Source organism: Erythranthe guttata, chromosome 13 (assembly GCF_056151865.1).
Source record: "Erythranthe guttata isolate IM_541 chromosome 13, IM_541, whole genome shotgun sequence".
Classification (NCBI taxonomy): Eukaryota; Viridiplantae; Streptophyta; class Magnoliopsida; order Lamiales; family Phrymaceae; genus Erythranthe; species Erythranthe guttata.
The window spans coordinates 7,836,969-7,862,473 of NC_142545.1; the positions used below are offsets into that span (position 1 = coordinate 7,836,969).

A 25,505-nucleotide genomic window follows, 5' to 3' on the forward strand; every position below is an offset into this window, starting at 1 on the left:
TTCACTTCAAACTTGTGAATCTTGTCTTAAATGAAAAATGACCAAGTCGCCATTCAAAGGGCAAATGGAACGTGCCGAAGGTCTCTTGGATTTGATCCATACAGAGATGTGTGGCCCACAAAGTGTTAGTGCAAGTGGTGGTTTCAACTACTTCGTTACCTTTACCGATGATTTTTCTAGGTATGGTTTCGTGTACTTAATGAAGTACAAGTCTGAAATTTTTGAAGGGTTCAAAGATTTAGACACCAAGTAGAAAACCAACTTGTCGCCGTATTAAGAAGCTGCGATTCGATCGTGATGGCGAACACTTAAGCGCCGAGCTTATTGACTGTCTAAAGGAGAATAAGATTCTCTCTCTCAATGGACTCCTCCTGGAACTCCTCAATAGAATGGAGTGTTCGAACGTCGGAATCGAACCCTGTTGGACATGGTTCGATCTTTGATGGGGTTCACCGAGATGCCGGCATACCTGTGGGGTCATGCACTCCTAACCGCCGCGTATTTGTTGAATAGGGTTAACACCAAAACAGTTTGTTCCACACCATATTAACTACGGCATACTCGATAATCCACTTACATGAAATGGCTAGTGGGAGACGAGTTGGATAGTGGATCCAACTTATGTCATTTCGTGGGGTATCTCAAAATTGTTTTTGATGCTTATTCTACTATCCCTCGAAACAAAAGTGTTTGTCTCGGGGAATGTCACCTTCTTAAAGAAGAAGTTTCTATGTGATAAAATAAGTGTATGGTAGAACTTGAAGAAATTCGAGAACCACAAATTGAAATTGCAACACCATAAATAGGACAAGAGCCAATCAAAATCTAATCACCCATTAATGTACCTTCTCAACCAACTATGTAGAGATTCGAAAGGATCCATAGAGAACTCAATAGGCTTATGATCATCGAAGGTAGTCAAAATGAGTTTGACCACATATATGATCCAAGTACCTTCAATGTGTCTGTATTTGATGCAAACAAGGGACATTGGCGTGAAGCCATGAAATCCAAAATGGATTCCATATATTCCAACAAGGTATGGACCTTGATGGATCCACCCAAGGGAACTTTTCCCGTTGGATGCAAGTGGATCTACAATCTTTAAGATTGGAATAGATGGAAAGGTATCGACCTATAAAGCTAGATACGTGAAAGATAGTTATACTCTAAGACAAGTTGTTGTCCATGAGATAAAGTTTCACAAATCACTGTGCTTAAAATCCATTAGGACTTTGCTAGCCATTTCTGCGTAGTATGACTACGAGATATGGAAAATGAATGTGAAAACCACCTTCCTCAATGGCGAGATTGAGGGAATCAGAGTGGTACAGCCGGAAGGTTTGACATCTTGTCGAAATTGGCAAAATGTTTGCAAAATTCCAGCGATCCATTTGTGGATTGAACCTAGCATCCCATTAAATTAGAATGTTTGATTCCACACGAAAATCAAAGGGATTTGATTTAGTGAAGAGTTCGAAAGAGCCTTAAGTTCACAAGAAGGTTAGTGGGAGCGCCATTACGTTTAATAGTGTTTTTTGTTGGTGGCATTCTACTCATTAGGAATGATGTAGGAATGTTGCAGTCAACTAAAACACGGTTGTCCACACGTTTCTCAATGAATGAATTTAGGGTATGCTTCCTACGTATTAGAGGATACGTATTTATAGAGACAAATAGAAGAGGTTGCTTAGCTACCCTCATTCATATTATAGACTTGATATGGTTTATGCAGTGAAGCGTCACTGTAGATATCAGTCTAACCCCAGCCAAGTTAGTTGGATAGATATGAAAGAAATGCTTGAATACTTGCGAAGTACTAAGGACTTGTTCATATATAGTCTGTGGGGATTCCGAGTTGAAAGTAAAGTCGTTCGACGACTTTAGTGTTTCAATCGGAAATGGACAACTTTAAAGGACGTCAGGGATTATATTCATGCTTCATAACAGGGTGCCGTGTGTTGGAAAGAGTTCCAAATGGAACATGACGGCGGATTCCACCTCCGAGGCTTAGAATAATGCGCCATTGGATGACGCAAACGTAGCAGTTTGGATTTGAAATTACATTCAAATGTTGAATGTATTTATTCAAAAGATCTCAAAAGAAATCCAAGCAGATACTGAATACAAATTAATTCATTAGTAAGATAATTAGTAGAGGCGAACTTTAGTTCGAGAGAGTTGCCTCGGTAGACAACATTCTAGATCCCTTTACTTAGCCTTTACACAGACCGGTCCATGAGAAACATCGAGATTCGACGGGACTTAGGTAATGAGTAGTTGGCTTTAGGTCAAGTGGGAGATTGTTAGAGTATGTGACCAATAAGCCAACTAAGTGTTGTGTTTTCTCACACTACTCGTAAATAATCTATTTCAAATTAATGATAAAATACCTTTTGGCATTCTATATCTCTTATCCCATGCAAGCAGCATAGATATAGTCCTAACGAGTTACTCAATTACTGTGAGTTGATCTAGTAGAATCGTGAGATAACTCAGCAATGTAATGTAACTGTTAAACCTTGTTCCTAGTCGATGGGTTACGCCAATAATGAGGATACCGGCCTTTCCCTTTTGAGACTAGCACTTAGTGTATGTGTACTGCGTCTCATCAGTCATCGGTGTTGTGACATCGGCATACTTGAGTGGGGCCTCATATTAGATGAGTTCACTGAACTCCCTCGCCTAGAAATCTATAAGTGGTTCCCAATCATCCAGTAATAGGTTTCTATGATATAGTTGTGCACCATTAGTCCTTAAGACCCAGACATCACCGTGACTTCACTAGAGGACCGACTGTATCGTGACGTGTCCCTGAGTCCCACCGCGGACCGCTCCAAGGGCCAACGTTCGTGCAGTCCGAAATCTAGTGTGAATTCTGTGCATTGTAGTAGCGAATTCCAGCGCTTGAGTAGTCATGGATGTCATGTGTGTTCTGTCGGTTTGTAATCCATGGAATCTCCGGCCGGAGGTTATAGTGGGGTGATTAGGGAAATGTGTTTCTCTAAGTCACACACGAACGGATTATAACACCTAGAACGTTCGCACGGTTATTGAACTTAATAAGAGGTCTCGGTGGACCAATACCTCTAGTTCAATCGGGACATTTGCTGCGAAGGGATCGTACTGTACGTTAACTATATCACAACGTTCTTGCAGGCACTTCATTTGTATCTAGGGAATCATGATGCGTAGTTGCTAGACGCCAATCTTGATTCGTTGGGCACCGATTTGATCGGCGATTGAGTAGAATGAGTTGTACCCTAATCGGGACTCTAGGGAGGAGTTCATATCAGAACAATGTGATGTTCGAATCACAAAGAGTTGTGAGCCCAAGGCTAGCTTACACCTGAACCATTGAGGGTCACACTTCTCGTGTGACATAGATCCTTGAAAAACAACAAGCATAGATTAATGTGTTAATCTTTGCGTAGTTGGATGTCAATATGATTGAATCTAAGATTCGTAGGTGTGGATTACGAGTTAGAATTCACGGAGAGAAAGAGATACGCGGAAATTTAGTGAACTTTCTAAATTGGGAAGTTTCCCGATTTAGCAGGTCCACTAAATTAGAAGTTTCCAATTTTGGAAATTGAAAATTTTAAAGAGGCACTAGTATCGACGAGGACTTTATGCTCGTCACAAATATAATTTTGTTATAATTTTGTGGACGATCGTTTGTAAGAAACGAGGCCGACGAGGGGGTGGGCTTAATGGATCAGTGGGTCAAGCCCAATGACTTAAGCCCATGAGGGTTATGAACCCTAGTATAAATACAACTCATAAGATGAGTTGAGAGAAGTTTTTTTTCCAGCCCCAAACCTTAGCCGCATGAAGCACGGCCGTCCTCCGCCTCACGGCTGCAGCCACGCCGCACCGCCGCCGCCGGTTTCTTCTCTTTTCTTCCTCGTCTTTATTCCCGTTGTTTTCTAACTCTTCTGTATCTACTGCTGCAGTTAGAGTGGGTCTAGTTGTACGAGGTGAAACCTAATTGGAGAGGAAGAACGCAACTCCACCACCGCCAGCCCCGCACGCGCCGTCGTCGTTGCCACGCGCCGCCGCCGCTGCACCTCATGTGCCGCCGTCGAGATCAGATCGGACCAGCTGTTGTTCGGTCGGTTCTTCGTAGCCTTGGAGTTGTTTAATAGCAGCTTGTACATGTCTTAGTTTATAGATTTCGATTCGTCGAAATCTCACGCTTCAAGAGGTAAAATCGAAAACCCCTGCGAATTAATTCGTAATTGGATTATGTGAATTAATTTGTGAGCATGAAAATTATATGAAGAACGTATGTTTTCGATTTCATGATGTCGTATTCAAGAGCATGCTCATCTTTGTATTTCGTTTTATTTAATTTCGATTAAAATATGAAATATTACCATGTGTATGGCGGAAGCGTTAAGGTACGTTCAATTAATTGATTTATGCATGTGATCGAACATTGAGTTCGATTAAATTTTTGTTTTCCGCTGCGTACACATGCATCGATCCCCAACAGGTAGTGGAATCGGCCGTCGTGCTTTGCTTGGAACTCTTCCAACACACGGCACCACCATTAAGCGTGAATATAAATCCTGAATTCGACTTTGAGTCGTCCACATCCGATTGAAAACTAGAGTCGGTAAAGCCCTCTAATTTCAACTCGGCACCCCCATAGACCAAAAATATATCCTTAGTCCTTCGCAAGTACTTGAGGATATCATTCACGGCTTTCTAGTGAGCCGGGCCGGGGTTAGACTGATATCTGCTTGTGACACTCACAGCATACGCAATATCGGGTCTCGTACATAGCATGCCATACATAATGCTTCCTATGGCAGAAGCATAAGGCGTTCTTTTCATCTCCTCGATTTCAATAGGTCTTTGCGGACACATAGATTTCGAGAGACGAACCCCATGGGACATTGGCAAGAATCCTTTCTTGGATTCTTCCATGCTAAACCGTTTCATAACGGTGTCTATGTACATGCTTTGGGATAATCCAAGCATCTTTCTTGCTCTATCTCTATAGATTCGTATTCCTAATACGTAAGATGCTTCTCCCAAATCCTTCATTGAGAAACGTGTGGACAACCATGTTTTCGTTTGTTGCAACATTCCTACGTCATTCCCAATGAGTAGAATGTCATCAACGTAAAGCACTAAAAATATCACTGCCCTCCCACTAACCTTCTTGTATACACAAGGTTCTTCCGGATTCTTCTAAAAATCAAATTATTTGATAGTTCCAACTACGGGATGCTTGTTTCAATCCATAAATGGATCGCTGGAGCTTGCAAACCTTTTGCTCACTTCCAGAAGATATGAAGCCTTCCGGCTGCGCCATGTAAATTTCTTCCTCAATATCTCCATTAAGGAAAGCGGTCTTCACATCCATTTGCCATATCTCGTAGTCGTACCACGCAACTATGGCCAGCAAAATCCTAATGGACTTCAGCATCGCGACTGGCGAAAAGGTTTCCTCATAGTCAACACCTTGCCTTGGAGTGTATCCTTTCGCTGCCAATCTAGCTTTATAGGTCGATACCTTTCCATCCACTCCAATTTTCTTCTTATAGATCCACTTGCAGCCTATAGGAACAATTCCTTTGGTTGGATCTACCAAGGTCCATACCTTGTTTGAGTACATGGAGTCCATCTCGGATTCATGGCAGTTAGCCAATGTCCCATGACCGCATCCGATACGGCCTCATTGTATGTTCTTGGATCTTGTCCAAGATCAACCTGATCTTCATCATTCTCGAGGAGGAATAACCTATCCGGCATTTTCAGAACTCTTTCGGATCTACGTACCGTAGGTTCAGGAGGTATATTAGTGGATTGTGGTATTGGTTCGATTGCTTGTTCTTGCGCTTGAACTTCACTTTGTGGTTCTTGAACTACTTCAAGTTCGATCATGCTGCTTTTTTTATCGGATAGAAACTCCCTTTCCAAAAAGGTGGCATTTCTCGAAACAAACGTCTTTGCTTCCTTGACATAATAGAACTCGTATCCCATCGATTCTTCGGGATACCCCACAAAATAGCACAAGTCGGATTTACTATCCAACTTATCTCCCATTAATCGCTTCACATAAGCGGGACAACCCCATATCCTTATATGTTTGTAGTTGGGTTTCTGGGAATGCCAAAGTTCATAAGGTGTGGATCTAACTGTTGGGGATCGTGCATGTATACGCAGCGGAATTTAAAAATTTTAGATCGAACTAATTTCGATTACATGCATAAACTAATCACATAGTCAACGTACCTTAACGCTTCCGCCATACATATGGTAATTTTCGATTTAATTGAAAAATACGTAAAACCGAAAATCACGAAACATGCTTATACTTCATTTCACAAAATCGAAACATGTAATCACGTATTACTCATGCTCATAAATTATAATTCATACAAACATGCTCGAATTAATTTACGAAAGTTTCGATTCATTTACCTCTTGTAGCGTGCGATTTCGACGAATCGAAATCCTAGAACGAGTCACGTACAAGCTGCTATATACCACTCCTAGGGGCTGCAGGAACACCACCAAACGGCAGCTGGACCGAAGGTGTGGCGACGGCGGCGCGTGCGTGACGACGGCGGCGGCGCGTGGGCGGTGCAGCGGCGCGTGCGGCGGTGCAGCGGCGATGCGGCGATTCCGTCGGGGCAGCAACTCCTCTCCAATTAGGTTTCACCTCGAATAAACGGATCTCCCCCTACTGTAGCACTAGATACAAAGGGGTTAGATAACAAAGGGAATACGATAGAGAAAGGAGAGGAAAAACCGGCGAATTCCGGCGGCGGACGGCGGTGGCGCGGCGGAGATGCAGCGGCCGAGAGGGGGGGGCTGAGCGGCTAGGGTTTTGGTGCTCAAAAAATCTGATCTCAAAACTCCTTTTGAGGTCTATTTATACTTAGGGTTTTAACCCTAGTGGGCTTAAGTCATTGGGCTTGAGCCACTGATGCATTAAGTCCATTCCCTCGTCTGCCTCGTTTCTAATAAACGATCGTCCACAAAATTATAACAAAATTATATTTGTGACAAGCTCAAAGTCCTCGTCGATACGAGTGCCTCTTCGAAATTTCCAATTTCCAAAATTGGAAACTTCCACTTCAGTGGACTTGCTAAATCGGGAAACTTCCTAACTTAGAAAGTTCACTAAATTCCGCATATCTCTTTCTCTACGTTTATTCCGACTCGTAATCCACAATCACGAATCTTGGACTCAATCATATTGACCTCCAACCTTGCAAAGATTAACATATTAATCTATGCTCATTGTTATCAAGGATCCATGTTACACGAGAAGTGTGACCCTCAATGGTTCAGGTGTATGCTAGCCGTGGGCTCACAACTCTTTGTGATTCGAACAACACATTGTTCTTATACGAACTCCTCCCAAGAGTCCTGATTAGAGTAAAACTCATTTTACCTAATCCCGATCAAATCGGTGCCCAACGAATCAAGATTGGCGTCTAGCAACTACGCATCATGATTCCCTAGATACAAATGAAGTGCCTGCAAGAACCTTATGATATAGTTAGCGTACAGTACGATCCCTTCGTAGCACATGTCCCGATTGAACTAGAGGCATTGGTTCACCGAGACCTCTTATAAAGTTCAATAACCGTGCGAACGTTCTAGGTATTATAAATCCGTTCGTGTGCGACTTAGGGAAACACATTTCCCTAATCACCCCACTATCAACTCTGGCCAGAGATTCCATGGATTATAAACCGTCAGAACACACAGGACATCCATGACTACTCAAGCGCTCGAATCCCCTACTACAATGCACAGACTTCACACTAGATTTCGGATTGCACGAACGTTGGCCCTTGGAGCGGTCCGCGGTGGGACTCAGGGACAGGTCACGATACAATCGGTCCTCTAGTGAAGTCACGGTGATGTCTGGGTCTTAAGGACTAATGGTGTACAACTATATCTTAGAAACCTATTACTCGATGAATGAGAACCACTTATAGATTTCTAGGGCGAGGGAGTTCAGTGAACTCATCCAGTATGAGCACCCACTCAAGTATGCCGATGTCACAACACCGAGGACTGATGAGACGCAGTACACATACACTAAGTGCTAGTCTCAAAAGGGAAAGGCCGGTATCCTCATTATTGGCATAACCCATCGACTAGGAACAAGGTTTAACAGTTACATTACATTGCTGAGTTATCTCACGATTCTACTAGATCAACTCACAGTAATAGAGTAACTCGTTAGGACTATATCTATGCTGCTTGCATGGGATAACAGATATAGAATGCCAAATAAGATATTTTATTATTACGAACGAAAAACGATTGTTTTATTACAAGGAAAAGAGAAAGACCACAACCACAAGTTGGCTTGTTGGTCACCTACTCTAACAATCTCCCACTTGACCTAAAGCCAACTACTCATAAATCTAAGTCCCATCGACTCTCGATGTTTCTCGTGGACTGATCCTGACAATGGCTTGGTGAAGGGATCTGCAATATTGTCCTCCGAGGTGACTCTGTCTAGCTTGACTTCACCTCTCTCTATGATCTCTCGGATCACATGGTATTTTCTCAACACGTGCTTCGACTTCTGATGAGCTCTTGGTTCCTTAGCTTGCGCTACGGCTCCGTTGTTATCGCAGTACAGCCGTACTGGATCGCTAGCGTTCGGAAACACACCCAACTCTTGGATGAATTTCCTAATCCATGACCCTTCCTTTGAAGCATCTGATGCTGCAATATATTCAGCCTCGGTGGTGGAATCAGCCGTTGTGCCTTGCTTGGTACTCTTCCAACACACGGCACCCCCGTTGACTTTGAATATATACCCCGAGTTTGACTTCGAGTCATCCACGTCCGATTGAAAACTAGAATCCGTGAAGCCTTCTATTTTCAACTCGGTATCCCCATAGACCAAAAACAAATCTCGAGTTCTTCGCAAGTACTTGAGAATGTCCTTCACAGCCTTCCAATGGGCTGGGCCGGGGTCGGACTGATATCTGCTTGTGACGCTCACAGCATACGCAATATCAGGTCGTGTACATAGCATGCCATACATTATGCTTCCTATAGCGGATGCATAAGGTGTCCTTTTCATCTCCTTGATTTCCATTTGCGTTTGTGGACGCATGGATTTCGAGAGACAAACCCCATGGGACATTGGCAAGAATCCCTTCTTGGATTCTTCCATGCTAAACCGTTTAAGAACGGTGTCTATGTACATGGATTGGGACAAGCCAAGCAATCTCCTCGATCTATCTCTATAGATCCGTATTCCCAATACGTAGGATGCTTCTCCCAAATCCTTCATCGAGAAACGTGTGGATAACCATACTTTAGTTGACTGCAACATCCCTATATCATTCCCAATGAGTAGTATGTCATCAACATAAAGTACAAGAAAAGTCACTGCACTCCCACTAACCTTCTTGTAGACACAAGGTTCCTCCGGGTTTTTCACAAATTCAAACTCTTTGATAGTTGTGTCGAACCTTTTGTTCCAACTACGGGATGCTTGTTTCAATCCATAAATGGATCGCTGGAGTTTGCAAACCTTTTGCTCATCTCCAGAAGATATGAAGCCTTCCGGCTGCGCCATGTAAATTTCTTCCTCAATGTCCCCATTAAGGAAAGCGGTCTTCACATACATTTGCCATATCTCGTAGTCATACCACGCAGAGATGGCCAGCAAAATCCTAATGGACTTAACCATAGCAGCTGGAGAGAAGGTTTCCTCATAGTCAACTCCTTGCTTTTGAGTATAACCCTTCGCTACCAATCTAGCCTTGTAGGTCGATACCTTTCCATCTACTCCAATTTTCTTCTTATAGATCCACTTGCAGCCTATGGGAACGATTCCCTCGGGTGGATCTACCAAGGTCCATACCTTGTTGGAGTACATAGAGTCCATTTCGGATTTCATGGCATTAAGCCAATGTCCCTTGTCTGTATCCGATACAGCTTCGTTGAAAGTTCTAGGATCATATCCTTGGTCAACTTCATCAACGAGGAATAACCTATCGGGCGCTCTCCGAACTCTTTCGGATCTACGCAGCGACGGTTCAGGAGGTATGTTAGTGGTTTGTTGAATTGGTTCATTATCTGATTGTTGTGCTTGAACTTCAGATTGTGGTTCTCGAACTTCTTCGAGATCAACTACACTGCCCTTTCTATCAGATAGAAATTCCTTCTCAAGGAACATGGCATTTCTCGAGACGAACACCTTTGCCTCGGAAACATAGTAGAATTCGTATCCCATGGAATCCTCGGGATACCCCACAAAATAGCATAGGTCGGATTTTCCATCCAACTTATCTCCCACTAGCCGCTTCACGTAAGCGGGACAACCCCATATCCTAATATGTTTAAACGTGGGTTTCTTGGAGTGCCAAAGTTCATAAGGTGTGGAGTTAACTGCTTTGGTATTAACCCTATTCAGCAAATACACGGCAGTTAGGAGTGCATGACCCCATAGGTATGCCGGTAGCTCGGTGAACCCCATCATAGATCGAACCATGTCTAACAGTGTTCGATTTCGACGTTCGGAAACTCCATTAAGTTGAGGAGTTCCAGGAGGAGTCCATTGAGACAGAATCCCATTCTCTTTTAGATAGTCTATAAACTCAGTACTTAAGTATTCGCCACCACGATCGGATCGTAGTTTCTTAATACGTCTACCGAGTTGGTTTTCTACTTGGTGTCTAAAATCTTTGAACTTTTCAAAAGTTTCAGACTTATACTTCATTAAGTACACGAAACCATACCTAGAATAATCATCGGTAAAGGTAACGAAGTAGTTAAAACCACCCCTAGCACTAACGCTTAGTGGACCACACACGTCTGAATGGATCAAATCCAAAAGACCCTCGGCCCGCTCCATCTTCCCTTTGAAGGGAGTCTTGGTCATTTTTCCTTTAAGGCAGGATACACAAGTTTGAAGTGATTTAACGTCCTCCAAGGAGAACATTCCTTCACTAACAAACTTGTTCATCCTTCTCAAGGAAATGTGACCTAGTCGAGCGTGCCAAAGTTGTGCGGGGTTAAGACTTATATCTTTTCGTTTTGCTAATATAACGTTAATAGGTATTTTCACTTGGATTCAGTTCATATAAGTTGTTTATAAGTTGTCCCTTACAAATCACATTTTGATCCTTTTGTATAATGCAAATCGAATTTCCAAAAACAAAAGTAAAACCTTCATTATCCAAAACAGGAATAGAAATAAGGTTTCGAATAAGTGACGGAACAAATAAACAATTGTTCAAAACAATGGAAAAACTAGAATCCAAAACAGAAAGATAAATTGTCCCAATGGCTTCAGCAGCAACCCTTGCTCCGTTGCCCATTCTTAGGTAGGTCTCACCCACATTAAGCTTCCTACTTCTTGTCATGAGCTGCAAATCATTACAAAGATGTGAGCCACAACCGGTATCCAATACCCAAGCAGAAGATTTAACGGACAAATTAACTTCAACTAAATACGTACCCTTTTCAGAACGTTTCTGATCGAGGTAAGCCTTGCAGTTGCGTCGCCAATGGCCCTTCTTTCCACAATGATGGCAAGCGTCATCAACTTGCTTGATGACCTTGTCATTTTTCACTCCGCTCGACTCGCCCTTCTCAAATTTCTTGCTCGGGCCGAAACTTCTTTCTTTCCTTTTCTTCTGCAAAGAACCTTTCTTCGCAGAAGGAGCAACTAGGAGAACAGATTTCTCCTTCTTGATCGTGGACTCATAGCTGACCAACATGTTCAACAACTCATCCAATGGTGGATCGAGCTTGTTCATGTTGAAGTTCACTATGAACGATTCATAAGAACTAGGAAGGAACAGTAGGATCAAATCCACCGAGAGCTCGGCCGGGAGGGTGACATCAAGGCTTACCAGCTTCTCAAGGAGAGTGATCATCTTGAGACCGTGCTCGTGGACCGAAGCCCCTTCACGCAGCCTCATGGTGATCAACTCCTTGGTAGCTGAGTACCTCGATGCCCTAGTATTCTCACTGTACATGCTTTCAAGATGGTGCTTGATATCATAAGCATGCACGTGAGACTCATACTTCCTCGCGAGCTCTGGCACCATGGATGCTAGCATGTAGCACCTCGCATGGAGGTCGTCCTTCTTCCATGCCTCGAAAGTGGCAGTCTCGTCAGCAATAGCAGTCGCAGGAAGAGCAGCGGGGGGGACGTTCATTGAGCACATAGAGACGCTCCTCCACTTGGAGCACAAGTTTCAGATTGCGAAGCCAATCCAAATAGTTTGGACCGGTGAGTTTGTTTTGGTCGAGGATTGAGGAAAGGGGATGTTTGGACATTGTTGCTGAGAAAATTTTAAAAAGACAATAATTAGAGTTTAGTTCGTAATAATCGTTACAATTAAAATTTTGGACTTTTATGTTTTAATTGTTCTCCCACTAATTTTATCGAATTCCACCACCCTCTAGCAGACAATCGAGAAAACTTATTTTTCTTTAATGGGCATTAGGTCCAATAGCGCTAATGTAACCCGTAGTTAATCTATCCCGATTACATAAGCCTAAAGGTAGAGTACTATCAATCACATCACTATGTGACCCTAAAGATCGATTTACCTCACACTTGATAATGACCTAAGTTAATCTAGCGAATATCAAAATCTTCGTGTGTCAAGTCTAGCCTACCAATATGAGATGTCATAGATCCAACTATATCAAACTAATGCAATCCCTAGTTAATCTAGCCGACCACATTAATCCAACATAATTTTATCTATGACCGTATCTCCATCTAATGTCAATTAAATTACAGCTTATCCCACAATAGCACTCCCCGCTAACACGGCTTACTGCACTATTATGAGAGGCTACACATAATTTAATTGTTGGTAGAAGGAAAGAAAAATTCAACAATTTGGTTTTTCTTTATAGCTTGATAATTATTCTTAATTAAGAATGAGGGATTTTATTTATTAAATCTTATTAGCTCATCGGAAGTTTTAGGTTATGATCGTTTGTGATTCCTACAACTATGTTCTCTAGGTATGTGGAAACGCATATTGATCCTAAGAGAGACATACGATCATCATCGTACTTAATCACAATTATTCATCTCATGAATTAATTAATTAATACGATTAATTGCAAAAATAATTAACGGACTCCCTTCATTCATAAATCATTCAAATAAGAATGAAGTCCATTAATTATTTGCCATCCAATTTGTGTTCCATTAATTAAACTAATTTAACGATTAAATTAAATAATTAATCCAACACTATTCTTTGAATTCAAATTAAATTAATGGATCAATTATCTAATTGGGTTTAATTGATAAATAATTTCAAAAATTAAAAATCAATTAATTTTAATATTAATTCTCAGAAAATCAAATAAATTTTTTTTTTTTTTTTTTTGTTTGTGCTGACCGGACCGGTCGGACCGGTTCGACCGGACCGGTTCGGTCAGCTGGGGAAAAACAGCAGCAAAAACGTTTTTTTTTTTCAAAAATTAAAAATTTTTATATTTTCTGAAATATTCAAAATATTTAATTAATATTAAACCACCCAATTTGATAACACCAAAAATTCAACAATTCAACAAATCGAAGCATGCTTTCGAAAACGATAAACACGTTGACAAATAAACGATTTACCCGTGGCTCTGATACCACTGTTGGGGATCGTGCATGTATACGCAGCGGAATTTAAAAATTTTAGATCGAACTAATTTCGATTACATGCATAAACTAATCACATAGTCAACGTACCTTAACGCTTCCGCCATACATATGGTAATTTTCGATTTAATTGAAAAATACGTAAAACCGAAAATCACGAAACATGCTTATACTTCATTTCACAAAATCGAAACATGTAATCACGTATTACTCATGCTCATAAATTATAATTCATACAAACATGCTCGAATTAATTTACGAAAGTTTTGATTCATTTACCTCTTGTAGCGTGCGATTTCGACGAATCGAAATCCTAGAACGAGTCACGTACAAGCTGCTATATACCACTCCTAGGGGCTGCAGGAACACCACCAAACGGCAGCTGGACCGAAGGTGTGGCGACGGCGGCGCGTGCGTGACGACGGCGGCGGCGCGTGCGGCGGTGCAGCGGCGATGCGGCGATTCCGTCGGGGCAGCAACTCCTCTCCAATTAGGTTTCACCTCGAATAAACGGATCTCCCCCTACTGTAGCACTAGATACAAAGGGGTTAGATAACAAAGGGAATACGATAGAGAAAGGAGAGGAAAAAACGGCGAATTCCGGCGGCGAAAGGCGGTGGCGCGGCGGAGATGCAGCAGCCGAGAGGGGGGGGCTGAGCGGCTAGGGTTTTGGTGCTCAAAAAATCTGATCTCAAAACTCCTTTTGAGGTCTATTTATACTTAGGGTTTTAACCCTAGTGGGCTTAAGTCATTGGGCTTGAGCCACTGATGCATTAAGTCCATTCCCTCGTCTGCCTCGTTTCTAATAAACGATCGTCCACAAAATTATAACAAAATTATATTTGTGACGAGCTCAAAGTCCTCGTCGATACGAGTGCCTCTTCGAAATTTCGAATTTCCAAAATTGGAAACTTCCACTTCAGTGGACTTGCTAAATCGGGAAACTTCCTAACTTAGAAAGTTCACTAAATTCCGCATATCTCTTTCTCTACGTTTATTCCGACTCGTAATCCACAATCACGAATCTTGGACTCAATCATATTGACCTCCAACCTTGCAAAGATTAACATATTAATCTATGCTCATTGTTATCAAGGATCCATGTTACACGAGAAGTGTGACCCTCAATGGTTCAGGTGTATGCTAGCCGTGGGCTCACAACTCTTTGTGATTCGAACAACACATTGTTCTTATACGAACTCCTCCCAAGAGTCCTGATTAGAGTAAAACTCATTTTACCTAATCCCGATCAAATCGGTGCCCAACGAATCAAGATTGGCGTCTAGCAACTACGCATCATGATTCCCTAGATACAAATGAAGTGCCTGCAAGAACCTTATGATATAGTTAGCGTACAGTACGATCCCTTCGTAGCACATGTCCCGATTGAACTAGAGGCATTGGTTCACCGAGACCTCTTATAAAGTTCAATAACCGTGCGAACGTTCTAGGTATTATAAATCCGTTCGTGTGCGACTTAGGGAAACACATTTCCCTAATCACCCCACTATCAACTCTGGCCAGAGATTCCATGGATTATAAACCGTCAGAACACACAGGACATCCATGACTACTCAAGCGCTCGAATCCCCTACTACAATGCACAGACTTCACACTAGATTTCGGATTGCACGAACGTTGGCCCTTGGAGCGGTCCGCGGTGGGACTCAGGGACAGGTCACGATACAATCGGTCCTCTAGTGAAGTCACGGTGATGTCTGGGTCTTAAGGACTAATGGTGTACAACTATATCTTAGAAACCTATTACTCGATGAATGAGAACCACTTATAGATTTCTAGGGCGAGGGAGTTCAGTGAACTCATCCAGTATGAGCACCCACTCAAGTATGCCGATGTCACAACACCGAGGACTGATGAGACGCAGCACGCATACACTAAGTGCTAGTCTCAAAAGGGAAAGGCCGGTATCCTCATTATTGGCGTAACCCATCGACTAGGAACAAGGTTTAACAGTTACATTACATTGCTGAGTTATCTCACGATTCTACTAGATCAACTCACAATAATAGAGTAACTCGTTAGGACTATATCTATGCTGCTTGCATGGGATAACAGATATAGAATGCCAAATAAGATATTTTATTATTACGAACGAAAAAAGATTGTTTTATTACAAGGAAAAGAGAAAGACCACAACCACAAGTTGGCTTGTTGGTCACCTACTCTAACACTAACTGCTTTGGTGTTAACTCTATTCAGCAAATAGGCGGCAGTAAGAAGTGCATGACCCCACAAGTATGTCGGTAAGTTCGTGAACCCCATCATTGATCGAACCATATCCAATAAAGTTCGATTCCGACGTTCGGAGACTCCATTAAGTTGAGGAGCTCCCGGTGGAGTCCATTGGGATTGTATCCCATTCTCTTTTAGACAGTCAATGAACTCGATGCTCAAGTATTCTCCACCACGATCAGATCGCAGCTTCTTAATACTTCGTCTGAGGTTCTTCTCTACTTCGTGTCTAAAGTCTTTGAACCTTTCAAATCTCTCAGACTTGTACTTCATCAAATACACATACCCCTACCTAGAATAATCGTCGGTAAAGGTAGCAAAGTAGTTGTATCCACCTTTCGCACTAACACTTAGTGGACCACATACGTCTGTATGGATCAAATCCAAAACACCATCGGCTCGTTCCATTCTCCCTTTGTAGGGTGACTTGGTCATTTTCCCTTTAAGGCAAGATTCACAAGTTTGTAGTGATTTTATGTCCTCCAAAGAGAACAATCCTTCACTAACAAAATCGTTCATCCTTCTTAAAGAGACATGACCTAATCTAGCGTGCCAAAGTTGTGCGGGGTTTTGATCTATCTCGTTACGTTTTGCTGATATAACATTAATAGGTATTTCATTTGGATTTAGTTCATACAAGTTGTTTAATAGTCGTCCTTTGCAAATCGAATTCTCATTCTTTTGTATAATGCAAATCGAATTTCCAAAAACAAAAGTAAAACCTTCAGTATCTAATACATGAATAGAAATAAGGTTTCTAATGAGGGACGGAACAAATAAACAATTGTTCAAAACAATAGGAAAACTAGAATCCAAAACATTTAAGTAAATTGTGCCAATGGCTTCAGCAGCAACTCTTGCTCCATTCCCCATCCTTAGGTAGGTCTCACCTTCTCTAAGCTTTCGACTTCTTGTCATTAGCTGCAAATCATTGCACAAATGTGAGACACAGCCTGTATCCAATACCCAAGAAAAAGAGTTGACAGACAAATTTACGTCAATGAAATACGTACCCTTTTCAGAACTTTTCAGCTTGAGGTAAGCCTTGCAGTTGCGGCGCCAATGTCCTTTCTTTCCACAGTGACGGCAAGCATCATCAACTTGCTTGCCAACCTTTGCCTTGGGGCCCCCACTACCTTCACCCACTTCAAACTTGTTGTTTGGGAAGGGAACTCTTTCCTTTCTCTTCTTTAAGGAATAACTCTTCTTTCCAGAAGTAGCAGCAATGAGAACAGACTTCTCTTTCTTAATGGTGGACTCGAAGCTGACTAACATGTTCATTAACTCATCCAAGGGAGGATCTAGTTTTTTCATGTTGAAGTTCACTATGAACGATTCATAGGAACTAGGAAGAGACAACAGGATCAAACGAGAGCTCGGCCGGGAGGGTGACATCGAGATTCACTAGCTTTTCAAGGAGAGTGATCATTTTGAGACAGTGCTCGTGGACCGAAGTCCCTTCGCGCAGTCTCGCCGTGATCAACTCCTTTGTAGCAGCGTACCTCGATGCCCTAATATTCTCACTATACATGCTATCGAGGTGAGCCTTTATATCGAAAGCATGCATGTGAGACTCACATTTCCTCGCAAGCGCGGGCTCCATGGCGGCTATCATATAGCACCTAGCATGTGTATCATATTTCTTCCATGCCTCATAAGTTTTCTTTTCAGCATCAGTCGCTGTGGCAGGTATAGTGGCGGGAAGTCTCTCGTTTAAAACATAGAGACGCCCCTCAACGGTTAGCACAAGCTTAAGACTACGCAACCAATCTAGGTAATTTGGGCCATTGAGTTTATTGTCGAGGATTGACATTATGGGATTCTAAGACATGATTATCTGAGAGGTATACAGAAGAGGATTATTAGAGATTCGCGTTAAATGATTGTTACAATTAAATGTTTGGACTTATGTTATTTAATTGTTCTCCCACTAATTTTATTGAGTTCCACTTCCCTCTAGTAGGCAAACGAGAAAACTGATTTTTCTTAATGGGCTTTAGGTCTAATAGACAAATATAACCCGTAGTTAATCTAGCCCGATTATATTTTCCCAAAGGTAGATCACCATCAATCATATCCACAATATGACCCTAAATTAATTTTCCTCACACTTGATAATGACCTAAGTTAATCTCGCAAATATCAAAATCGTCGTGTGTCAAGTCTGACCTACCAATCAAAGATGCTCATAGAACTTGATTATGCCAAACTAATGCAGTCCCTAGTTAATCTAGCCGACCACGTTAATCCAACATAACCCTTTTCTATGGATACCTTCATCGCTATGTCAATTGAACTACAGCTTACTCTACCATAGCATTCCCCGCTAACACGGCTTACTGCACTACAGTAAAGGGCTACACAGAATCCAACCGTTGGCAGAAGGAAGGAAATAACTCAACAGATTGTGTTTTTCTTTATAGCTTGAAATGATTCTTAATTAGATTAAGAATGAAGGGTTTTATTAAAAGTTTTATCTCATCAGAAGGTTCGGATTGGTCTATGTGATTCCTACATCTATGTTCTCTAAAGGTATATGGAAACGCATATTGTCCTAAGAGGAACATACGACCTAACTACATAATTAATTACATTAATTAATTATCAGGTTTTTCAAAATAATTATAGAACCTCAACTAGCATAAATCAATAAAATAATGTTGAGGTACTAATAATTAAGTTGAACTATAATCAATATTATATATGTGTTCTATTAATTGAAATCAATTTAACAATTTAAATTAATTAATTAATCTAACACCTATTTACTAAAATAGATGATTGTTGACTCGATTATCTAATTGGGATTAATTGAAAATAATTTTCCGAAAATTAAAATCAATTTGTTTTAAGTTTAATTATAGAAATCTGAAATAATTTTTTTATTTTTTTTTCCAGTGAACCGGTTCGGCCTTACCGGTCTGACCGGTTCGGACCGAAGCGGTCCGGTTCTGCCCGGTCCAGTTGACCCAAATCAGTGGGCCGGGTCAGTCGGACCGAGAACCGGTCTGACCAACCCGAATCCACTTGGATTCGGTCAACTGTAACGTGCACAACCATCGAACCGGCCGGTCCAACCGGTTCGATCCGAACAATTTAAAAACCGACGTTTTAAAATAATTTCAGATCCGTTTTTCCAATTTTAAACAATTTTAAAGCTGGAAAAAATTCTAAACAATATTTCAAAAATATTTTAAACTTACGAAAACTCCCAATTACATAATACAACAATCACTACTTTAATAAATCGAACATGCATAAAATCATAGCATATTAAAACGAACGCAATCAATTGCGCAACGAGCTCTGATACCACTGTTGGGAATCGGGCACGTGTACGCAGCGGAAAACAAAATTTTATGTGATTTAAACGATTTTAAAACACATAAACACATAAACACATGCCCGACAAATTGAAACAATTAATTGCGTACCTTTGCGCTTCCAGCGAAATTTAAAACAACATACATGCTAAATAATTTAACCGAATTTAAATCAATTAGCATGCTCGCGTTTAAACCAAATAACATGCTCGCAACAATTAAAACGATTTCACGTAATCACATAAAATCATACGATAACGAACATGAATATATTGTTTAAACGTAAACGAATCAAGAACATGAAATTCGTGTGTTTACCTCTTGAAGCGTGAGGTAGGAGCGCTAAGCAAGTCGAGATTGCTATGGAAACCAATCCGTACAATCCGGGGCAGCAGCGGTGCAGCGGCAGCAGCGGCGAGACGGGCACGGCGGCGCGTGTATCTCACGCGGGGTCTTCGGGGCGGCGCGTGGGGTTGCGTGCGTCGTCGGCTCGAGGGCTGCTCTTGATTCTTCGATCTTCCTCCTCTCGGATTTCACCTCGTATACTTCGATCTACAAAAACTTGGCACTAGACACGAAGTAGTTAGAATAAAACGGAAGAAACGAAAAGAGAAAAGAACTACCAACTTGGATCGGCCAAGGGATGGCCGATTCCGGCGAGATAGCGGCGACGGCGGCGGTGGTGGCCGCGGGAGAGGGTGGCCGATCGAGAGAGGGAGCGGCTAGGGTTAGGGTTAGGTCTTGTTTTTTTTTTTGTGCAATGCCTATAAATCAAGTATATATAGTGCCTTGCATAAAACCCTAGAGGGCTTAAGTTGGACTGGGCTCAACAGCTTAAGTTCGTTAGTACTTTTACTTGCTCGTCTCTCTCATTTCAATGATCGGAAAATTGTAACGATTACATTTTCGGAATCATTATAAAGTCCTCGTCATTACGAGTGCCAACTCTCAATTCCCAACTTTCCAAAAGTAGAAACCCTAGTTCAGTGCACTTTCTAAATTTGGAAACTTCCCGACTTAGAAAGTCCACTACAATGTTCGTCTATTCTTTTCCTTTTCTTATTCTCATTCATAATTCCAAATTACGAATGTTGGACCCAATCAAATTGACTTCCAATCATGCAAAGATAAACCACTTTATCTCTGACCGTTTATTCAAAGATCTCATGTGCACGAGCAGTGTGACCCTCGATGGTTCAGGTGTAAGCTAGCCGGGGACCCACAACCATTTGTGATCAAAACTCCTCCCTTAGAGTTATGATTAAGATGAAGCTCGTTTCACTTTAATCGCCCAACGAATCAAGATTGGCGTCTAGCAACTACGCGTCATGATTCCCTAGATACAAATGAAGTGCCTGCAAGAACCTTCAAATATAGTTAACGTACAGTACGGTCCCTTCCATACATATGTCCCGATTGAACTAGAGGCATTGGTTCGTCGAGACCTCTTTATTTGTTCAATGACGGTGCGATCGTTCTAAGTGTTGTAATCATTACGTGCATGACTTAGAGAATCGAATTCTCTAATCATCACTTAGTCAGCTTTGGCCAGAGACTTAGAATGATTAGAAACTATCAGAACACACAAGACATCCAAGATTATTCTAGCGATCGAATCCCCGACTACAATGCACATACCTCCCACTAGATTTCGGACTGCACGAACACTGGCCCTTGGGATGGTCCTCGGTGGAACTCAGGGACAGGTCACGATACAGCTGGTCCTCTAGTGAAGTCTCGGTGATGTCTAGGTCATAAGGACTAATGGTGTACAACTATACCATAGATATCTCTACTCGATTATTGGGAACCACTTATAGATTTCTAGGGTGAGAGAGTTCAGTGAACTCGTCAACTTACGAGCACCCACTTATGTATGCCGATATCACAATATCGTTTACTGATGAGATGCAGTACACATACACTAAGTGCTAGTCTCTTAATGGGAAAGGCCGATATCCTCATTGGTGGCGTAACCCTTCGACTAGGAGCACATTTAACAGTTATAATACGAAAGTAAATATCTCACGATCCTAACGATCATTTACTCGTACTCATAATAACTGTAAGGACTATATCTATGCTTGTGACAAAGGGACAAAGATATAGAATTCCAAGTTGTTTTATAATTAATATGAATAAAGGTTCGTTTATTACAATAATAAATACGAAAGACCACAGCCACATGTTGGCTTGTTGGTCACCTACTGTTGGGTGCTAAATACCAACACGCAAGTGCACGTATCGCAAACAAGTAGTAAAGTGGACTCGTGAGAGTCGGATGTTGATCCCATAGGGAATACGCAAATTACCTAATCCTAAGTACCAAATTCTAACAATTATGATTTTAATCCAGCCTACGCAAGTTTGTCAATTTAAATCAATTAAACAATTAAACTAATTAAGAAAGCAAATAAACACGAGAAAATATCAATAAAAACGGACCTAGGATTTTATCTTCCCCCTATGCAAGAATTGCTCACCCAAAACCCCTCAATTATGAAATATATGATTCATGATTATTAACCCAAGACACTAATTTACTCATAACCCGCTGTCGCGTGTATTATGAGTCTATTATTCATAAACGGTTCACTATATGTCTATGCAAACAAATTATGAATAAAGGTGGTATCTGTATGTCTACGACACCACATGCAATTGACACACTCATCCGGTGAAAACTACTCGAAGGTTCTTCTACTTACCGTCTAATTATCAAAATAGCTTTGTCGAGTCAATCCCAATAATCACAGATAAAACACATAAATTTATCAAGTTCATGCACTAACAATCATAACAAGTAGAAGAAATAATCATAAAATCATAATTGCATAATCTCAAGAAAACGGGTTCACCATCCCCACATAGGGTTCCAACAAAATCCTAGATTAAAAACATAGCTACTCATGTTCTCTACGAAAAACATAATAAAAATATAAAAAGATATAGATTAAGAAAAGATAGATAAAAGAAGACTTGTGATGAAGATTTATCAATTCTTCGTTCTCTCGCTCCTCTCGCTCCAAGGTTGTGTCAAAAGTCCTTTGATTCGTGCTTGGTTTGGGCTTAAATAGATGTCCCAACTTGTTAGATGATTCTAGGTTTCCTTGTGTGTTTAAAAGTCCAAAATTGTCTCCAGCGTGTTTTGGCACGGCCGCGCGAAAATCAGTTAAAATCTCACACGGCCGCGCGAGAATCGCCGAAACCTTCTGCCCCAGTTCTGCTGTTGGCACGGCCGTCCATATTTAAGGTCAAATAAAAAGATACAATAAAGTGTAAAAATATATACTTAACACACCCCCAAACTTGATCTTTTGTTTGTCCTCAAGCAAAAACTAGCAACTTTCACAGCAACACTCTCAACAACTGCCTCTCATCACATAGATTAATGGTCAACTTTCATTTTTCAGAACTTGCAATTATCATAACAATTCTCAAAAATTTACAAGCTAGTAATTCAAAGATACGTATTCACTCACCATTGCTAAAAACCACAAACCATGCTATCGCTTCAAATATCCCATATTTGTACATTAAAAATGGAGAAAATTTATACTTACATAATAATATTCAACTCCAAAGACACACGAAATTTCTTTACTCGGCTAGTATCAAATAATTGAGCTATTGGGATCATTGGGACTTTTTGACTTTCAAATGTTGGGCTTTTTGGTTCGAGGTAGGAGATATGGGTATAGGTGGCTATGCTTCTTGAATTGAGGTGATTACGCCAAATTTTGAAAGATAAGCGTTTGAAACAATGAATTCACCTCCAAGGACTTTTAATAAACTCGATTTTTAAGAGTTCAAAAGTCTCCACTTTTGCTCTTAAGACAATGGATCGAGCTTTCAAACAAAAATTCAACAACTAGTCCTTTCATCTCCCTTCTAGTCTCTTCTTCTTCTTTCTCTTTTTTTTTTCTCTTCTTTTTTTTTTGTAGAGGAAGAAGAAGGACCTTATAAAATTTTCCAACCGAACTCCAAAGGGTAATTTTTCAAGAATCGCCATTTATTCTACCTTAAACACATTGGCTAAAAGAAAGATCACCGTTTCTCCAAGGCTCAATCAAGGTTCGAATGATAAAAATTTAAAGGTAGGCTTGAAAGGCTCAAACGGTTCAAGGATGGCCCAAATTACTTCCCAAATTGCTCAACAATTTAATATTTCACTTTTGTAAATTCCTAAGGCAAGTTCTAAAACCGAATAGCATATGATATAGCATAAATTAATTCCACGTTTTAAAACACAAAACTTTCAACCAAAGCAAGGCATAATTCGTGATTCCTAACAATGACTCCTTCCTACGACACTTTGAATCAAAAGCTCACCAAAATTCAATCACAATCAAGATAAAGCAAGCAATTTCATCATTAAACATCAACCATCTTTCATCATCATGATTCATCGAAGCATTTATCTCAACTCATTTTTTTTTTATTTTCGAAAGCAATAAATAAACTAAAATAACAAAAATAAAAAAAAATCCTAAGGCATGCAAACTAAAAAATTAAAGCACATAAAAGCAAGTGATTATCCACCCCCAAACTTAAAATTTACATTGCCCTCAATGTAATAAGCACGAAGTTTAAGGATAGAATACACCTGAATAAGCCGTTTTGGCCATGTCCGGGCTGCGCTTCCACCCTTGCCTTTATTATGCTTCAGTTGAGGTTCGCACGGCCGAAATTGGGCAGTAGCTTTTTCCGATTTCCACACGGCCGTATGAGATTTTGGCTTTGTTTTGGGACGGCCGTGTGGTACTCCAAATTGCACTTTTACTCCTGAAAAAAAAATAAAAAATAATAAAAAAAAATATGCTTAAATTGTTAGCTTGCATTCTTATAAAATAAATATATAAAATAAAACAAGAAAAAACTAAATAAATAAATAAAAATGAAAATCTCGGGTTGCCTCCCGAGAAGCGCTAAGTTTACAGTCTTCAGCCAGACTTTGTTCTTGCTCTTCAACCCCTTAGCTTTTGAACCCATCTCCTTACTTACTTTTGGAGAAAGTCTTGAATAAATGGGTTGATCCGATTCTTCTTTCGATTGGTTCGCTTAGGAATGCCCTTGAATTTATTCTTCTTGATGTCATGAGGCGTGCCAACATCGTCTTTTATCACGGTGTTTTGAGTAGGTATTGTAACCAACTCAACCTTTTTCTTTTGTTCTCCTACATGCACATTAGTATCCACAAAAAATTTAAATCGTGTAATTTAACAGGAAAAAGTTTAGAATCACTTACCTCGTCAAGTACATAACACCCATTAGCCGTAGTAGGCTTTTCATCCACCCGGTACACCTTGAAGATAACTGTTTCTTCCCCCACACTCATTCTTAGCCCTTTTTTTTCTACATCAATAATTGACCTACCGATCGCTAAGAAGGGGAGTCCTAAGATAAGGGGAATATTTTCATCTTCCTCTATGTCTAGTACTAGAAAATCGGCCGGGAGTATAAACTTATCTACCTTGACCAATACATCCTCCACTATACCTAAAGGGTGAGTAAAAGATCTATCGGATAGCTGCAAGGTCACGGAAGTGGGCTTAATTTCTCCTAAATTCAATTTCTCATAAATTGATAAAGGCATTAAATTTACGCTCGCCCCTTGATCACACAACGCCCGCCCAAAATACCTAGTACCTATTGTGCATGGAATGGTACAACTCCTCGGATCTCTAAGCTTCGGTGGAATTTTATTTGCAAGGATCGCACTACTTTGCTCATTGAGGTCTACAATTGCTGCACACTCCGGAAGCCTCATCTTCTTCGACACAAGTTCTTCTTGTGCTAGTGTTTTTGTGCTAGTGTTTTTGTGCATGTTTCTTGATGCGTATGGTGCGAGTTTTTTTGTGCATGTTTCTTGATGCGTATGCATGTCCTAGTATTGTAGCTCATATTTTCATCAGCGTTTTTGCGGATGCACTTTTGCGCGAGTGCTCTTCTGCGTAACTTTGTATATGTATGTTTGTGCATGTTATTTTGTGCGAGGGTATTTGTGCATGTGTGTTCATGTGTATTCATGTTATAGTATTTTGATTCGTGTTTCATTAGCGTTTTTGTGCTTACACTTTTGTGTTACGACTATTGTGCCTTGTTTTGTACGTGTATGTTAGTGCATGTTAGTGCATGTTGTTTTGTTCGAGTGTTTTTATGCATTTTGTTCTGTGCGAGTTTTTTTGTGCATGTTTGTTGATGGCTATTGATGTCCTACTATTCTAGTTCGTGTTTTCATTAGCGTTTAGCGACAACACTTTGGCGTGAGTGCTTCTCTGCATTGTTTTGTTTTGTAC

The 25,505-nt window shown here is 40.8% G+C and overlaps 1 protein-coding gene across 1 annotated transcript in view; it reads right to left on the reverse strand.

Annotated features, from left to right (window-relative positions):
• The window catches only part of LOC148765809 (uncharacterized), a 73,629-nt gene extending 49,085 nt beyond the window's left edge, over positions 1-24,544 (reverse strand). The window contains exon 1 of the mRNA XM_088812364.1: positions 24,455-24,544. Within this exon, the coding sequence (XP_088668490.1) occupies positions 24,455-24,544 (90 nt within the window). The remainder of the gene's footprint in view (positions 1-24,454) is intronic.
• Between the last annotated feature and the right edge of the window lie 961 nt (positions 24,545-25,505).